Raw genomic sequence first — 19,561 nt, forward strand, 5'->3', positions numbered from 1 at the left:
TTAAAATACGCAATGAACATACCAGACTAATAAAACGAATCATATTGAATGCTCAGTATTTCCTTTTGATGATGCTTAGTTTATTTCTCCTGTTTCTTTCTTTTCTCCGATTTTTATGAAACTGGATCTAATACACACATATCTTCCGGAATCAGACGAACTCGACGAAAATGAGTTTTGTCGGATATAACATAGAAAAAAGAAAATCGAATAGTGATAGATAAGAGCATTATCGATATCAGACTTATAAAATAATGTACTCCAGATGCTCGTTTCGTCTATAAAAAACTCATCACTGACGCTCGAATAAAAAACCCGTAGAAAAAGCCAAAGTAAAAAACTAAGGGGAGGGACCTTGAGTACCATACATTCCAAACAATTTGACCAAATACAGCTTCTGATAGATATTTGAAAAAATCATGACGAGTTTGGTATGTTTTCTATGTTCTATGATTTATAGAAACGTAATCGAACTAACGAGAAAGGTATCGCAATGTTACATTTTATGGAAAACGATACTTACAATTCTGAATCGCTATCCTTTCTGTCACCTTTATTTCGTTATAAAATTAATTAAAAATAAATTGTCTTGAAACGGACTAGAGTCTTGTCAAGAACACACTATATTCACAAAAAAAATGTTTTTCCTGTGGTTTTTTTCCTAGCTCGACTTTTTATCATATTCATTATTCATTATGATGTTTCGTCAAAGTTCCTTTTAATTTTTGTCACATATAACTATTATGATAGGATTTTATCAACCATCTATAAAATGTTGTATCATATTAATTCAATGAATTTCCTTTCAATTCTACCGGAGGAATGAAACTATTTTAAAGAAACCTACAATGGAAAATTGAGTAATGATGTTGGCACTCATACCACATCCTACACCCATATACCACAGAAGCCTACGTATGGGTTCTTTGTTTTTAAAGTATATTTGTACTATACTGATAATGCTTATATTTGTTCACACATCGTTGTCAATATAATGTAATTTGATGCGACTGTGTTACAAGTGAGAGGTTAAGCTAGCGATAAAACTAGATTTTATCCACTATTTTCTACATAAGAAAATGCCTGTTCTAAGTCAGGAATGTGAAAATTGTTATCCATTCGTTTGATGTGTTTGAGCTTTTGATTTTGAAATTTGATTAGGGACTTTCCGTTTTGAGTTTTCCTAGGACTTCAGTATTTTGTGATTTTACTTTGTACTAAACTGACAGAGTTTAATTTTGAAAGCTGATAAGTTGTTCCATGGAGTCTGTAGTTAAATGTTTATCGATTTTAACTAACAATGAGGGTCTTGTGTGGTAGACTTCTGCTACTTTAGTTAACAGTGGTTGTCGTTGGTTCATGTCTTTCATATTTGTTTTTCTAAAACTGTTTTGAATTTGGCCGTTTGTTTTCTTAATTGAATTGTCACACATTCTTTATGTTTATGCCTTTCATAATTATGCGACTATACGATATAGGGTTTCCTCATATTTGAAGACCGTAATTTGTCGAGAGAGGAAATCAACAAATGAAATACCACGTCATGTCGCATTGACTGAGGTATATAAACTCCATGCTACATTTCTGTACTTAAGGAATGGAGATTGGGGATAAGAAATATAGCTATACAAATTCTTAGCATGAAAAAGCTCATTTTTTGAAGAAAAAAAAATATAGATATAATATAATGAAGCGTCAATATGACAAGTAAACAAAATAATGCTGAAATGCTGACAGTCGTACAAGTGACATGTTTAGCGCTATAAAACCAGATTCAATCTACCATTTTCTACATTTGAAAATGCCTGTACCAAGTCAGGATTATGATAGTTGTTGTCCATTCGTTTTATTTGTTTTATCATTTGATTTTGTTATTTGATTAGGGACTTTCTGTTTTGAATTTTCCTCGGAGTTCAGTATTTTTGTGATTATACTTTTCATTATGTTTGTGTAGCAAATACAAATGGAGAATGAGTTTCCTGGAATATATTCACAGAAATATTGTTAAAACGTTTATTGCTAAAAATATGAAATACTAAAACGAAACCAATTTTTCTTTTTAATATAAAAAAAAATCGTATACGCATAACGCAGATGTTACACGTAGGCGAGGACACACGCTTGTGGGAAAGACAGAAAAATAAAATTGAAAGATTTGAATTCACTTATATAAAGATTTCTATATTTATCATTTTCAACTTATTTATATGTCTACTGTTAGATTTATTTATATGTCTACTGTTAGATGGGATTCCATCCTCCTTTAATGGTCCGGAGTAACTTTGACCTCTACTTATTTGTGAATAATATCTCTGGTGTAATTCTAAAGTCATTAACATAATAAATGCAGTGTCACTTAACTATAGGAATGTTCATATATTATGATAATCACTTAACGTTCCTTATACACCATATTTACTAGTAGGTGATCCATATGATGACATTTTAGCACTACAGCATAACATTGAAATACAACAACCACAACAGAGGAGAAAAAAGAGTCCCATAATTATGTATGTACCAGTAATTAACCAAAAGGAGAAATAAAATAATGTTGGTTGACAGTAATCTTCACTCGATTCATCTGTAGAGAACTTTTTATACGTCGAATAAACCCAGACATTTCCTGCAAAAAAATATGAATAACAAAATAAAAATTATCTGAACAGAAATTTTATTTATCGTAGAATTCCATACATTATTTGCAAAACAAAGTAAATAACCAATTAAACATATTCTAATGCGAAGTTGAAATAATTATGTCGTATACACCCAGATTTGTCATGAAAAACAATATGATCAATCAATATTCATGAAGAAGATGCTTACCATTATCTCATAGAATGTCATTAACAAAATCACTAAACATTTTAGTCGATGATCTAACATAAATGAATGCACAAATTGATATTGAAAACTACTTTATTTTGAACAAAATTGTATAGAAACCATATTATTTTCTATTCAGTGTAATGTACAATTTTTTTGTCATAAGACACCAGCAATAACAGTTTTTTTTTACCGGAAGAAGCAGATTATCTCCAATTTTGTATTGAAAATGTATAAAAACATATGTATATAACAATCATATCATATTTAGTTTGCTTTAGTTAACTGATAATAATACAAATAAAACAATATTCAAAGATCCAATTACAGTGAAGAAATGGTAACCTTTTATTAGAAGTTAAAATGAAAAAGATTGCTTTTACCAGGATCGCTTCTTAATTTCCGGGCACGGTAAAAATGATTTCCGTTTAAGATAGGTTTCCTACAGGTATAACCAAACATAAAAACCAAACATTTATATCTATGGTTGTATTCAGTAAAGGTTTTTAAGTAATTTGTGATACCGAAATCCCTGACTTAATATAGTTTACCAGTAATGCATAGATCACGTCCATTAAAATCCAAAAAACACAACAGACACGGGCATATCGAACGAGTTGTGACATATAAAGACCGTAAGATGGTTCCATAGGAACATCACCATCCAGAAAAAAAGAAAATTAACAATAGGGAACGAAAATTCGTCTCTTTTGTCGTAAGTTATAGTGTGAAGTGTCCCGTGTAAAATTGAATGATCTAAATCTAGGAAAGGACAGTTAGTACGTATACATTTGATTTATCTAAAGTAAGTTCTTTTGGGTAAATTTCGGCAATATACTCAGAAAAGTCTTGGTTGTCTAACGAAAAAGTATCATCAAAGTAAAGGTAAGTGTTGTTGAATTGATCAATTAAACACAATTTAGATGGGTTTTTACTGAGTGTGGTCATAAACTGTGATTGATAAAAGTACAAGAACATTTTGTTTGTATATATAGATATGTATATAGTAAGGAGAGGACTTATTATAAGTTGAAATCATTGCGTCAAATGCTATTGATTGAATACTCATTAGTTGGTAATAATTTTGCTGTAATTAAAAATGCATTTGTCCCATTATATTTTTCCAAATGTATCTTTCCTTTTCCGCTGTTCATTTAACAGTTGACATATAAGTAATTTTGATATTTTATTTCGAAAGGCCCTTTTTAGAATATTAATTAATATTGTCCAATAATAATTTGTATTTCAAATTTTGATACACTGTATATATAGATTACGTGTATAGATATATATTATACTTCAAACATACCTGCTATAAACCATGCAAACAGAAAACAACCAATGACACCATCACATGCACTTTTAGGTTTGCTTTCTTCCTGTTCTCCCTCATTTTTCCTTGCTCTGCAATTGTCTACCAAACTCGACACAGCTTTCACAATGGAAAAAGCTCCAAATACGATGAGGTATATAGGAATATATTTCTGTTTCGGACAGTCATTTAGGTAAAGTCCTCCTAAATAGAAAAAAAGAAATCACGATTTTGGATCTTTTTAGTTAATATTAAACTCTGTTTCCAAAGCTTATGTAAAAAACTTCAAGAATGTAATTTTTGAAAATGAAGAATTGCCTGTTGGCTGGATATTTTGTGTTGATTTATAACTCAAGTGTTCTAGTGTTGTTTTTTGGGGGGTGATTTACACTGTGAATTATAATAAGAGATTGTTAAATAAAAAAAAAAATATTGGTATCTGCTGAACGTATACAATTAAATTGAAATCGACGATAATAAGATTAGAATGTCATTGCAACCCTATGATGATAACTGCTTCGCTTAAATATAATGATGCCTGCTACGCTAAAATTGCCTAAAATATCAATCAAGAGAAAAGTTCGGTCGTCCATCAAGAGATAAAGTATTTAATGTGTATGGCATATAAGGAATATATACTTAAAAGACACTATTGACCTTGAAAGACACATTTGACTTTGAAAGTCTCAATATCGATATCCGGTAGTTAAGAAAAGACAAAAAATTAACCAAAGTAGATATATACACCATTAAGCATTTTCAAAATCTAGAGTTTCTGCTCTTTGCATGAGAGTTACAATTCTTTTTTTGCTACAATTATTGACATTTTTGTCATCCAAAAAACCGACAAATTACCTATTACTATGGCTGCTATTGGCACTGCTAAGGACACAACTAATAATACTGTAGCAATCACTGAAACGAAAGATAAACCAATGAAGTGAGAATTTTAATTTATTTATATAAAAAAAAATGCCACGGATTAGTAAATCTTACAAATAAAATACATATCAGACACAAACCAAATAGACGAGGGAGTTAAGAAAATGTTTATTAAACGTCTTCACTGCGTCTGATGCATATTATTCGACATATGACCAACTTTGCTTGAGGGAGAAGAAACAGTAGTTTAAAAAATAAATCAAAGGGAATAATCATTATGTTAGAATATACTGGTATATTGACGAAGCCTTCTGGATTCTTGATCGTCAGTGACTAACAGTCTACGATTAGTGTTGATGAAATTCATAACATTGTTTCTAACCTGTCAGCTTCTTAATGAGGAAATGGGATAAATAAGTTGGATAAAACATTGATCAATGAAAAGTTTATTGTATTTTAAAATGCAGTAATAAAAAACGTTAAGAATACAAATACAATGGTCAAGAATATGTCGCTTTTACTTGGCAACCAATATTGAATCTTCATATAGAATCCGAGAATGCCTTTGGGTTTGTTTCAAAAGAGATGCATAAGAGTAACATGAATATAAAATTATTATTTAATAAGTGATAAATCAACGAAACAATGACTTGGACAATTCAACCCTTTTAACCATCTATTCACAATAATCACATCAACGGATTATCCAACCAGTTAATCCATATTTTGCGCACCTGCGCATATAATGGAGAAAAAAAGAAACTACCAATACGTAAATTTATTGCGTTATCAAAATTCTTTAATACAATAGCATCATAAATGTAGTATTTTTCACATAAATTATTTGTGAAAAGTAAAATAACAAAAATACCAAACTCCGAGGAAAATTATAAACGGAAAGTTCCTAATCAAATGGTAAAACCAAAAGCTCAAACGTATCAAACGAATGGATTCCTGACTTTGTACAGGCATGTTCTTATGTAGAAAATTGAGGATTAAACCTGAATTAGAAGTTATTATGACTGAATTATAGTTAACCAATAAATATTATACTGACCAGAGTTACACACAATTCCTATTGATTTTCGGGCGAAATCAACATTCCCATCAGAAGTTACCTTTGCCTGAGCTATTTTACCAAATAAGGAGTCATATGATGGCGGCTGGTCCATTTTCTAATATGTATACGAGATGAGATGAGATGAAATCAAAATCTGGAAAGGAGAATGAACTAATTATCTTTATCTATATTATATATAAATTCATTATTTACATTTATTGTATATCATGGTACTTAACTTTATCGAATGAAATGTTTGACATAGATCTTTAATACAAGAGATATGTAGCTTATCCAAATCTGCTGACACCACGCACCCCTACAGATTTTACTGAATATTCAACATTTTCCAACTAAATAGGAATCTCTCGGATACTGTATAATACTTTATCTAAACAAAATCTTCTATATGCTTATAGGGAAGAAATCAATTTATTTTGATATATTTTTTTAATAATTTACATTTTACCAATGTAGGAAAATGCAGTTGAAAGTAGATGTAATATTATATGCCGCAAAGAATATATGCCAAATTAGTTCAGACAGTCGTGAACGGTACTTTTGGTATGAGAGTATTTGAGATAGTTATTTTATGTGTAATAATGACTTGTAAAGATTGGAATACTATAAACTATTGTATAAATAATGTTGAGCGTTGTTGGTTTGTAGTTTTAAAGTGTTTTCTTAATCATAACTAATATTACTACACAGGTTAAACACTTGACTTTCAACAAATCTTATTCATAAAATCTCGTTCCATAATTATTTGATTTGATCTGAGCTGCCCTATCTTCCGTTTTAATGTGTTTTAATGTGTTTTCATGTATTTTACTCTATCAGTTGACAGAGTAAATTATAATACCAATTAACAAGATTTTATATAATAAACAACATTTTGTCAAAAATTCTTTCTCGTCAGTTCATCACGACAGCCGTTAACGAAATGCCAAAGTTTGAAGTAGAAAGTATCAAAAGTTGTAAAGCAAGGAATCCAATTACTGTTAACATTTGAAAGCCAAATCAAATTTAGGAATAAATACGTATCGAGAGGTTAAGTAAGAATTAAACTAATACAGCGTTTAATCCAGACTAAAAAAATCAGTTATTGATTATAGAGAAACACCTTATTAGTGCAAAAGCACTGATGAAAGAGCGTCCAATACTTTTGGTGACTTACAAAACATCAAAAGTGGTATTGGCTAACGAGAAGTTGTTCAGTGACAAAAGAACTAAATGGCAATAAAAAAAACATCAGTCTAAGAAATATTGACAATACCGTAATCAGAAGACAAAACCATCAGTCGTAGAAATGCAGGTAATGTCATGACCAGATATAAAACTACCAGTCGTAGAAATACAGACAATGCCGTGACCAGAATAGAAAAAAACATCAGCTGTAGAAATACAGACATTATCGTGACCAGAAGGAAAAACCATCGGTCGTAGAAATACAGACAAAACAGTGATCAAAAGATATGAAAAATAATCATAAAAAGCCGGGCACATCTCAAATTGTTCACAAGTGAAGCTTATAGTTATGCTTATGTTGAAATTTAATTAAAGTCAGCAATAAATGTATCATGCCATAGAAATATTGGTAGAAGCAACACGATAATTATGAAATGAAAAGTACACAAAACAACATAAAAAATGCAACAACAGCATGAACCCAAAGTATACAAAACGGGTTTAGCCTCTTATTATGGATGGATAACTTGAAGTATATACACAGTGCATACAATACAAATAACAAAGTGTGAACGTATACACAATCAAAAGAATTATGTAATTAATATGGGCTTCGATCATTCTTTATCTGATTAATAAACATCAACATTTTTATATCTTTTATCTCGTAAAGCCAAAACGAAAACCAAATGACAGCAATTATTATAATTCACGGCTCCGACGACGGAACTTGATTATATTATTCTGCACAGAAATAGATGTAATAGATGATTTTATAAAATATCTGGCATTCAATCTTCCCTAAAATTTAACAAAAGTATTTATCTATTTACGTACGAAAGTAAATATTTATATAGATATTCAGCAAACAAATGATCGAACTGTTTGACAAATTCATATGAATGGAAGGATTAAATTATCGATTCAACTTTAAAGTGAAGGAACGATTTAAACAGGTTAAATGACATTAACATGATTAAAACATCACTACTTGACAATATATTAATGATGGAAAAGTTTGAGATTTGCTTATTTCCTTTGTTTTAATACCTTTACAAATACAAAGACTAAATAATGCAATACTGATGTTAAAACCTGTACATCTTTCGGATAAAGTTTCTTGGTTTGCCCGTTTCTGGTGAACGTTTTGTTCTGTCAACCGTTGCTTTGATTAATTATTTAGTTAAAGAATATAAAAAAGTTAGAGAAATATATAAAGTCGAGTAAAATAGGGACAATACAAAGGCAAGTAACGAAAAATACACAGGCGAGTTAAATCAAAACAAAAAGAACAGTGTAATTACAAAAACCCCTTAATTATGCATAATAACGAACCGTTGAAATATATAGAAAACATATGAACCATATTCCGTTTTGTACAAATAAGAATAAATATGTTATAAGTTAGAAATACAAACAATAGGATTGTTAAAACAACAACAACATATAAATAACAAAACTATAGACAGTAATTAATACAAACATGTATGAAGATCTGTCTCATTGGCACACAAACCACATCTTCGTATATCTATGTAGCACAAAAAAGTAAATAATTATTACAATACTAATTGACAACATGCTTGCTGTATACAGTCATCATTTCAGTTATCATATCTATATATACATATATTTCACTTATACTGTTAACAGTATCATTCAATATATCACATACTTCTGAACAAAATATGAAATCAAATATGTTTTCATTCCTCATTCAATTAGACAGAGGACAATATGAGAAATTTCATAAAACGTTTTGATCCTAAGGTTTTTAAGTACTATATGTCAAATAGTATTGTAATAATTATTAACTTTTTTAACGCTACATGTTTGTATTAATATCTGTCAATAGTTTTGTTATTTATATGTATTTTATAACAAACAAAAGGACATTTTGTTTTTTTACGTACTGGTTCCCATATTACTAACTAACTAACTATCTAACTAACTAACTAATTAATTAACTAACTAACTAACTAACTAACTAACTAACTAACTAACTAACTCACTAACTCACTCACTCACTCACTCACTCACTCACTCACTCACTCACTCACTCACTCACTAATAACAAACAATAGACAAAATACCCACATCAATATTATGCAATTATTCCCCTGATGAATTTCTAATCAAAATACATTTGTCTACATATAAAAGAAATCTTTTGAGAACATCAGTCTCCGAACAGTTCATTAAATATCTAAATTTATCAAAATTATCAAAATTAAAAAAAAAACATGGTATAATATTAACCATGTCATTATTAAACTTTTTCATTTCGTATTTATAGAGGTTGCATTCACATATAAAATGAAACTCATCTTCAATTTTGTTATCAAAACAATTTTTACATATTTTTTTATCCAAAGGCGTATCTGCCTTTTTCGATGTTCTAATTGTGGTTAGAAATTTTTAATTTACAAAACTGTCTAATATATTGTTTTGAGATATTCAACTTTGTATAAGTCTCAGGTTTATATTCCTTTTTATGATTTATGTTATCTGACAGAGACATAACTAGGGATTGTTACCAGTATGGAAACACAGTGTATTGGCGGAAATTTAATTCTGAGGAAGATCTAAAGATAAGTAAAAGGGTACTACAGAACTTTCCTAGAAGTTGATACATATACATGTTGAAAATATGCCGCACTGCCCTATATCATGACCTTTGAATAAAATAGTAGTGCATATCAACTTTTCGTTCTAGGATATAATATTTTATGAAACTTCATACTGATAGTAAAAGTGGCATAGTTTTAAGTCACAAAGGGAGTTCATATGGAAAATTGCATTTTCTATATTTACAGAATTGCAACCCTATAAATGTCATGATAAAATGAAATTCATCCTCCAAATCTTTATGGCATAAGGAGCGTATTCTATTTTCTAAGGCTGATTTAGTGTATCGACAACGTTTAATAGCTATATAACTATTAATTCTTCCTATTTTGGTATATTTTTGTAACACTTTTAACTAATTCATTAACAGGTACATTTCAAGTTTATTATTTACTGTGGATTCATTTATTTTCGTGTGTACCAATTTTCGTGGATTACGAGAAACTTGCATGTTCGTGGATATTTAATTAAGTGGTTTTGCCGAAGTCTACATATAAGCCTATAGGAAATTTGTTATTCGTTGAACATTTAATTTCGTGGTTCACCTGTACCCACGAAAGCATGTAATGAATTTACAGTACTTCACATTTTCAGGTTCAAGTTTTTTTTCTAATTAATCGAATTATTATCATTAAAAAGACAATTTTCCTAAATGTAATGGAGTTTCATGGAGATTCATATAAGAGGTGAAAGTAATCGTTTTTAGAAAAGGTACATAGATTTTCACAAACATGAGTGAAATTCAATTAAGATAATTAATGTAACATTTTAATTTTTGAAGCAAACCCTTTGTTTAATTACTTGTCAACTTTATAAACATTATATACAAAAACTCTTTTTCATTTGAGTTTAAAATATTAAAACAAAATCCTACAGAAGACTTAAGGGTACATCCACGATTCAGATAATACAGCTTTATTTCCTACCTTTGAACTTACATTAAGTAGATTTTGGAAATTTGATTTGGAGTTTTATCGATTACTTTGAAACATATTGAGATTCGCGGGATTTGTGGTTCTCCACAATATTTGGTGTGACCATATCTCACTACAATATAGTGATATGGGGCTGACACAAGAACTAAAAAGCTTCATATTGGATCTTATCAGAATAAAGCTTTTTTTAATACAAATAAAGGCAACAGTAGTAAACCGCTGTTCAAAATTCATAAATCGATAGAGAAAAAACAAATCCGGGTTACAAACTAAAACTGAGGGAAACGTATCAAATATAAGAGAACTACGACACAACAGAGACACAACACCGAAATGTAACACACACAGAAACGAACTATAATGTAAAAATACCTTTAAATCCTTTTTACAAAGGAGATTTACAGCATTAGTTAAAATTCCTGATAACTTGAATAATATACATAAGGAGTTGTATTATGAGCAACATTCAATTAATTCATTATTCAAAAATAAATTATCAAATTATATGTGAATTTACTGTTTTTCCCAGTGTTCAAAGCTAAAAATAGGAAGGTAATTTCGGAACGGAACACACAATCAGTTAAAAAAACTTAGTGAAATAGTCCTACAATCAGATGTAATTTTTTTTATTCGAGCTGCACTGATGTGTCTTACGCGCGTCTGAAGCAAATACAAAATTGCAATCCTTGTATCTATGATGAGTTTATTTACATACACTGGGTATTGGTGGAGTTTGTATTGCCTGAGAGTATCACCAGTCAAGTAGTCCGCAATTGTTTGTTAACATGAGCTATCATTGATATAGTCATAATTTTAAACTAACTGTTTACAAAACTTTGAATTTGTGGAAAACTAATACATTTTTACCTCAGGAAAAGGTTACCGTAGCTATATTTGGCAACATGTTTAGGAATATTTGGTCCTCAATGCTCTTCAACGTCGTACTTTATTTGACCATTTTAATTTATTTTGATTCGAGCGTCGACGATGAGTCTTTTGCAGACAAAACGCGCATCTGGCGCATATACAAAATTGCAATCTTGGTATCTATGATGAGTTTATTTGTACAGGAGACGCACGTCTGACGTACACAATTTCAATCATGGTACATACGATAAATCTATTCACTGTAATTAAATTTGTTAAAGTAAACACTGAGTAAAAAAACCATATTTACAAGGAATCTCGCATTACATTCCAAAGCACAAAAAAAAAGTGAAAATTTATGCACTATAGTAGTTGATTCATAAACTCGAATAGAATGAAATAAATGTTTTCAACACTGACCTTTTTTGTTCTGATTCTTATGTGTAGGACAGTTCTTATGAATGCATTGGATATTTAATTTTTTATTAACCTTACAGTCTTAATATATGTGCATGTGTTAAACCCAATATATGAATATTGATATTTCTTATCGTACTTCCCACCTACAACTAAAACCAAATATTTAGATAACGGATTAACTTTACATCATCTTAAATCTCGGTCCAATTCATATAATGTATTGTTTATACGTGTAAATCATTTACAAATGATTACCTTGCCATACTTTTGATTATAATATCTTAATGACTTTTATGTGATAACCCACGTTTTCAAAACTTCTTTATTCTTTAGTCGATCACAACAGACAATCACGAAATGCAAAAGCTGGAAGTACAAAAGTATCAAAATGACTATTTACATTCAGAAGCTAAATTAAATCAACGGAATAAATATGTATCGAGAGGATAAATCAAACATTTAACTAATGCAGCATTTACTCTTGACCTTAAACAATTAATTATTGATATTTTAAGCACTGATTACAGAGCTTATAACCTGTAGTTACTTACAAAATACCAGCCGTGGTATTGGCTTTGGAAAAGTTATTTAGTTAAAACGACACCAAATGCCTATCAGCAAGAGTGCACACGCTTAAATGTCTCGCCTGTTTTTTTTTTTTTTATTAACGTTTGATATTATGTTGATAGTCCTAAATATAAAGCTTTACTACAACTATCTCATAAACTTAAAATGATAAAATGGTCAAGGGCGTAAAAATCAAACAAGAAATAGATGAACACCTTACAATCATTCAGTACACTACATATAGTTGACCAACAGCTTATAGTTTCTTAGAAACAGACCTAATCACGAAAACTAAACATTGACCAATGAACCATGAAAATGAGGTCAGATGAACCATGTCAGTCAGACATGTTCAGCTTACAATCCTTCCTTTCAACAAATATAGTTGACCTATTGCTTATACTAGTAGGTTAAGAAAAACCGTCCAAAACACAAAAACTGAAAACTGAGCAATGAACCCTGAAAATGAGGTCATGGTCATATAAAACCTGCGAGACTAACATGTACATCATAAAATATTTCCATACACCAAATATAGTTGACCTACATACTACATATAGCAGAAGAAAAAAAGACCAAAACTCAAAAACTTCACTTTGACCGCTGAACCATGAAAATGAGGTCAAGGTCAGATGGCAACTGCCATTTGGACATGTACACCTTACAATCATTCCATACACCAAATATAGTAGACCTCTTGCATACAGTATGACAAAAACAGACCAAAACACAAAAACTTAACTATAACCACTGAACCATTAAAATGAGGTCAAAATCAGATGACACCTGCCAGATAGACATGTACACCTTACAATACTTCAATACACCAAATATGGTATGCCTATTGCTTATTGTATCCAAGATATGGACTTGACCACCAAAACTTTGTTCACTGATCCGTGAAATAATTTCGAGGTCAAGTGAAAACTGTCTGGCTGGGATGATGACCTTGCAAAGGACGCACATACCAAATATAGTTATCCTTTTACTCATAATAAGAAAGAAATTAACATTACAAAAATTCTTAACTTTTTTGTCAAGTAGTCACTGAACCATGAAAATGAGGCCAAGAACAATGGACGTGTGACAGACAGAACATTCGTAACATAAGGCATCTATATACAAAGTATTAAGCATCCAGGTCTTACACCTTCAAAAATATAAAGCTTTTTTTTTAGAAGTTAGTTAACGCCGCCGCCGCCATATCACTATCCCTATGTCGAGCTTTCTGCAACTAAAGTCGCAGGCTCGACAAAAACTACTAGTCGTAAAAAAACAGACAATACAGTGACCGCAAGATAAAACCATCAGTCGTAAAAATACAGATAAAGCCGTGACCAGAAGATAAATCCGTCAGTCGTAGAAATACAACCAATACCTTGACCAGAAGATAAAACCATCAATCGTAGAAGTACAGACAACATCGTGACAAAAAAATAAAATCATTGGTTGTAGATATACAGATAAAACATTGACCGAAAGATAAAACCATTAGTCGAAGAAATACAGACAAGACCGTGACAAGAAGATAAAACCATCAGTCGTAGAAATACAGACAATAGAGATTTACGGAAAGTCTCAGATCCGACTGTTGACACCGACTCTTACAGGTAAAATGAAGGGGGTCATCTCAAAATAGACAAAAATACGAAATAATTAGTTTTTCAAGAAAAATTTTGCAAGTAACAATTTAACAAGATTTTACACAAAGATTTAAGTAATGAAATAAGGGTTGTCTTCTGTCAACAAATCCTGCACAAGTCTCCACAATCAGTCTGAGTTTTTGTATTGGATGCCTCCACAACGTACCCATCACTTTATAATTTTTCAGGTCACCCATGGCATGTTCAACAAGAATTCAATATTCTGCAATAACTCTGTTAAATTTTCTACTCTTGCGTTTCTGGTGATCTGGTTTTCTAGTAATTTGTTGTCGGGTAAATGGCGTAATTACGGGATGTCGATTTGTATAGATTTTATCTCCCAACAGCACACATTCTTCTGGAAAATTTAGCGGTGCATTGGCAACAATTTGTCTCATCATCCTATACTGCTGCGCATCATTTTGGTGGTCTAAAAATCCGCTTCCAACATAGCAAATGCTTCCCTCGTTGTCAACTATCACTTGAGTATGTATGGAGTTGTAGTGACGATGACCGGAATGATATAGTTCTTGCGGCTCGATTTGTGGCCTGTATATCTCTATAGAAGAGCCGTCGATTGTACCTACGGCAGCAGGGAGTTTAGGCCAAAAACCTCGTTTTCCTCTCCATTCGTTCAAAGCCGGCCACTGCATAAACGACTCCAAGGCTCTTTGAAATATTGGCTAGCACGCATGAATTTCTGCTTTAACTGTGGCAACACTTACATTAAAAATTAACGCGAGAACATGGTATGATGGATACGTCCAAAGCCACATAATGTACAACATGACCCGATTCTTCTGTGATAGTGTGTGGGGTCTCCCAGTATATTGTGTAAATGAGTCCTTTGGCATCTGCAGTTATTTCCGTGATTTTTTTGCGACGGAAAAACACAACGATTCTTAGCTTAACATTTCAAAAGGTAATTGTCTGCTGCGTAGTAAAACATGTCAACCATCCAGAACACAATATTGTGACTCAGGGCGGACCATGCTACGTGCTCTTCAAAAAAAAGGGGGTGATAAAAATTTTGCCAAACATTTCCGTTATTTTAATAATATTTATCCACATCTGATGCAAAGAACAAAACTTGGTAGACCCCTCCCCCCCCCCCAAAAAAAAGCAACACACACACACACACCGATATCTATCTTAAAGATTACTCCCTAACCTTAAGGTTCCATTTATTTTTGTATCTGTGAAACAGGAAAATGTTTACACCAGAAAGCAGGATATGTTTTCTCTTTTTTGTAAATCTTTTCTTCTGAGACGACCCCTGTAATTTTTGCTGCCAGAATCGGAGTCAACAGTCGGATCCGAGACTTTCCGTAAATCTTTAATACATTGACCAGAAGATAAAACCATCAGTCGTAGAAATACAGACAATACATTGACCAGAAGATACAAACATTAGTCGTAGAAATACAGACAGTACATTGACAAGAAGATATTACCATCAGTCGTAGAAATACAGACAATACAGTGACAGAAGATCAAATCATCGGTCGTATAATGAAGACAACCGTGACCAGCAGATTAAACAATCAGTCGTATAAATACAGACAAAACCGTGACCATAGGTTAAAAATATCGGTCGTATACATACAGAAAAACCGTTGCTAGAAGATTGAACCTCCTGTCTTTGGAATACAGACAGTACCGTGACCAGAAGATAAAACCATCAGTTGTAAAATACAAAAAAAAAGCCGTAACCAGAAGATATAACCGTAACCAGAAGATAAAAACCATCGGTGGTATAAATACAGACAATACAATCCTAGCAAATTATACCAGCAGTCGTAGAGAAAGACAGACAATACCATGATGAGCAACTAACAAAAGATGTAAGACATTTAGAAACAAAATACAGAGCAAAAAGTACCTCATCACAAAAACCAATCGAAAACTTTAAATTGTTAAAATTCGACTCTGTCGTCATGCTTATGTTGAAATCTAATTCGCCTTTTCAGAATCCAAGTCTATTTATAACATCATTATTTGTACAATTTAAATAACGGTATGCCATTGGTTGAATATATTTCTATGATTGTTTTGAACATTTTAAACCAATCAAAAAGATTTGATGTACGTTCTTGGATATATTACCCATAATGCATTTGAACTTTAGTCGGTAATGAATTTATCATGCTATAGAAATATTGGTAGAAGTAACACGGTCATTTAAAAAAGCACAAACACAACAACGACACATAATGCAAAAGCAGCACAGCATGAACCCTAAGTATACAAAATGGATTTATCCTCTAATTATGGACAGATAACTTGTACTAGATATACAGTGCATACTTTACATATAGACAATTTTGAACGTTGACACAATCAAAAGTGTTATGTCATTAAGATTGGTTTTCGACAGGATTTGATCCGATAAATAAATAAGGAAATACAGAGCTCAAATTTTATATCTTTTATCTCGTAAAAACATTTTTTTTACAGCAGTTACAATTCACAGTTCCGACGAAAGAACTGGTTTAATAATTACGCAAAGAAATAGATGTAATATATATTAGAAAATAAGAGCTTATTCAACATTCCATAAAATTTTAATGAGTGTTTACTTATTTGTATACGAAAGTAAATGTTTAAACCGATATTTAGCAAACAAAAGATCGAGGTTTTTTGAAATTTTCATATAAATGGATGAGTTAAATTTTCGATTCACATCCAACATGGAACCTTCAAGTGACGGAAAGATATATTAAACCAGGTTAACAGACTGATAACCAACACTACTTGATAAAAAAAATTGAATAACAAGTTGATTGATTGCTTTTTTCTTTGTGTTTACATCCGATTCAATAAAATGACTAAATATTTCAACAATGTAATAGAGTATTTATATTTTCTTGCCGTAAACTTTCTCGGTTTGCACACTTCTGATGAAAGTAAATATCAGAAAAGCGCTTTGGAAGGGCTAAAAAGAAAGAATTATGTCTTTAAATCGTTGCTGTCATTTATTTATTAGTTACAGAATAAGATTAAAGGTAAGATAATTATACAGTCGAGAAATATACACAGACAAGAAAAGAAAAACATAGACAACTGAGTAAAATCATAACCCACAGAATAGTGTATTAAAAAGAACTCACACTAGGGGTTGTTTATCAACCTATGACTACCCATGCATTTCTCGTAGGTCGGTATGAAAAACAATCGCTGAAAATTCAGAAATACCTGGATAATACGAATCCTTTAAAACAAGGGATACATGTACCATATCCTGGAACGCATTGTTTGTTTTGTCTACTGTTCAAAGCTTTTATAAGGAATTAAACTTCGAAGAGAACACACAATCAGTAAAACGACGCGAAACAATTAATGAAATATTCCTTCATCTAACAAGTACAATAACTAATACCATTGTTTTTATATGCTTTATCACAGAAGTAAATTCGTGTTTTGCCAAGGCGTTGTCAGTTTTTTTCTTCTAATAGATAACAATATAATTATTTTCGTAAAACAGTAAAAACCTTGAGATACAAAGCCATATTTTCATACAAGGATTTTTGAATTATTATTATAAGCACAAATATGACCATTTATGCATAATATCAGATGATAAACTGAGATTTCTAACTTCGAACTGAATTAAAATGATTAGTTTTCAACACTGACCTTTTTCTTCTGATTTGTGGGTTTATGACTATTCGTATGTATATGTATTGATTTTTGCATACCTTACAGTTAAATACATGTACATGAGTGTATTGAAATATTAATTGTTATTAGTAGTACTTAAATGTTAAATACACTTAACATAATCGCAATTTTCGTTTAGATTTCCAACTTACATTTAATACCATATATTTAGATAACAGATTAACATTACAACGTCATATATATTTCTGTTAGATTCATATATCAACTCAAAATGTATCGTTATATATACTATTTATAAATGATTGCCTTGTCATACTTTAATTATAACTTCTTAAATAAATTGATTATATTAACATAATTCATATATATTTGTTTTGCCACAAACACCATGTTTCGTTTAGATGAAAACCTAAAAGGTTTCAACAGACGAAGAAATTGATGATGAATTATTGAAATAAATTTATAAAACATATTTAAGCTAGTTGTTCTTGTTGGCATCAAGGAGTTACTTCCCTTTCAAAACAAAAAAGAAATCTACAAGGTTTTAACAGACGAAACATAGATACAGTCATGTAAAGAATAACTGAAATAAATTCATAAAACAAATTTAAAGCTAACAAGTTGTTATTGTGGGCATTTGTTTCCTATATAGACAAATAGAAGTAGCATCTTAATTCTAAGAATTGCAGACTTTGAAATCGCTTTTAATGGTCGCTTGTCAAAATGCCACATGTGAATTCGACGATAGTCCGTAAGATAAATTCGTTACACGGTGTGCTAATGACCTAATACGATATATATTGGGTCAGTAAATTCCATATTGGGATAGGGCGCCCTAAAAAATACATGGTTAGTTACCATGTTGGGTTAGCAACCATATGGGGGCTAGTAAGGAGTGACTTCCCTTTCAAACAAAAAAGAAATCTTATTAAGGGAGTTCGCTTCTCAGTTTCAAAGTAATTAACTTTTTAAAAGACTAGTTTATATTGATAGGGGATTAATAAAGGAATCCATAGAGCAAAAAAAATATATAGGTAGCCGTGCTCATTTTCGATATATTAGCCATTGAAATTTTGGCGGGAAAATATTCTCTCTTGACTTTCCATAGCTTTATCATTAACAAGTTAAAGTCCTCAAAAACTATTAAAAAGAAATTAAAATTTTAAAAGACTTCAACAGACAGCTTAAAACTATACATGTAAAAGAATTATAAAAAGAAAAATGGGGGTCATCGGGCAAAATTTGTTAATGCATTCCAATGGATAAAACCAGAGGATTCCGAAAATCTCACCAAAATTCCAAAATATGACAAGCCAGCTTCCTTAATATTTAAACAGACGAAGAAACTGATAATGAATGATTGAAATACATTAGGAAAACAAATTTATCGGGCCTATTATAACTGACTATGCGGTATGGGCTTTGCTCATTGTTGAAGGCCGTACGGTGACCTATAGTTGTTAATGTTTGTGTCATTTTTGGTCTTTTGTGGATAGTTGTCTTATTGGCAATCATACCACATCTTCTTTTTTATATTAAAGCTAACAAGTTGTGATTGTTGACATTTTTTTTTGTATAGGCAAATGGAAGCAGGTTCCTAAACATGTTA

At 31.0% G+C, this 19,561-nt stretch overlaps 1 protein-coding gene across 3 annotated transcripts; it reads right to left on the reverse strand.

Moving 5' to 3' along the window:
• Positions 1-2,046: 2,046 nt before the first annotated feature.
• Positions 2,047-18,032, reverse strand: LOC143085653 (transmembrane protein 272-like). Of its 3 annotated transcripts, none has more exons than XM_076262132.1 (5): positions 17,968-18,032; positions 6,081-6,237; positions 4,997-5,056; positions 4,139-4,345; positions 2,047-2,626 (listed from the first exon to the last, which is right to left on the reverse strand). In XM_076262132.1, exons 2-5 carry the CDS (start codon positions 6,193-6,195, stop codon positions 2,403-2,405), a joined length of 606 nt encoding a protein of 201 aa, XP_076118247.1. In that variant the 5' UTR covers positions 6,196-6,237; positions 17,968-18,032; the 3' UTR covers positions 2,047-2,402. The 3 variants fall into 3 exon arrangements, with proteins under 3 accessions (XP_076118247.1, XP_076118248.1, XP_076118249.1); XM_076262133.1 differs by lacking the exon at positions 17,968-18,032 and adding an exon at positions 12,122-12,183; XM_076262134.1 differs by lacking the exon at positions 17,968-18,032 and adding an exon at positions 8,755-8,783.
• Between the last annotated feature and the right edge of the window lie 1,529 nt (positions 18,033-19,561).

This window comes from Mytilus galloprovincialis, chromosome 8 (genome assembly GCF_965363235.1).
Source record: "Mytilus galloprovincialis chromosome 8, xbMytGall1.hap1.1, whole genome shotgun sequence".
NCBI lineage: Eukaryota > Metazoa > Mollusca > Bivalvia > Mytilida > Mytilidae > Mytilus > Mytilus galloprovincialis.

Bases quoted from the DNA above. Each gene is read 5' to 3' on its own strand.
- LOC143085653 (XM_076262132.1), bottom strand. From the start codon at position 6,195: ATGGACCAGCCGCCATCATATGACTCCTTATTTGGTAAAATAGCTCAG. The intron at 5,057-6,080 runs GTCAGTATAATA...CTTTCGTTTCAG, and splicing joins AGGAATTGTGTGTAACTCTG to TGATTGCTACAGTATTATTA. The intron at 2,627-4,138 runs GTATGTTTGAAG...ATTTTTTTGCAG, and splicing joins GTTTGCATGGTTTATAGCAG to GAAATGTCTGGGTTTATTCG.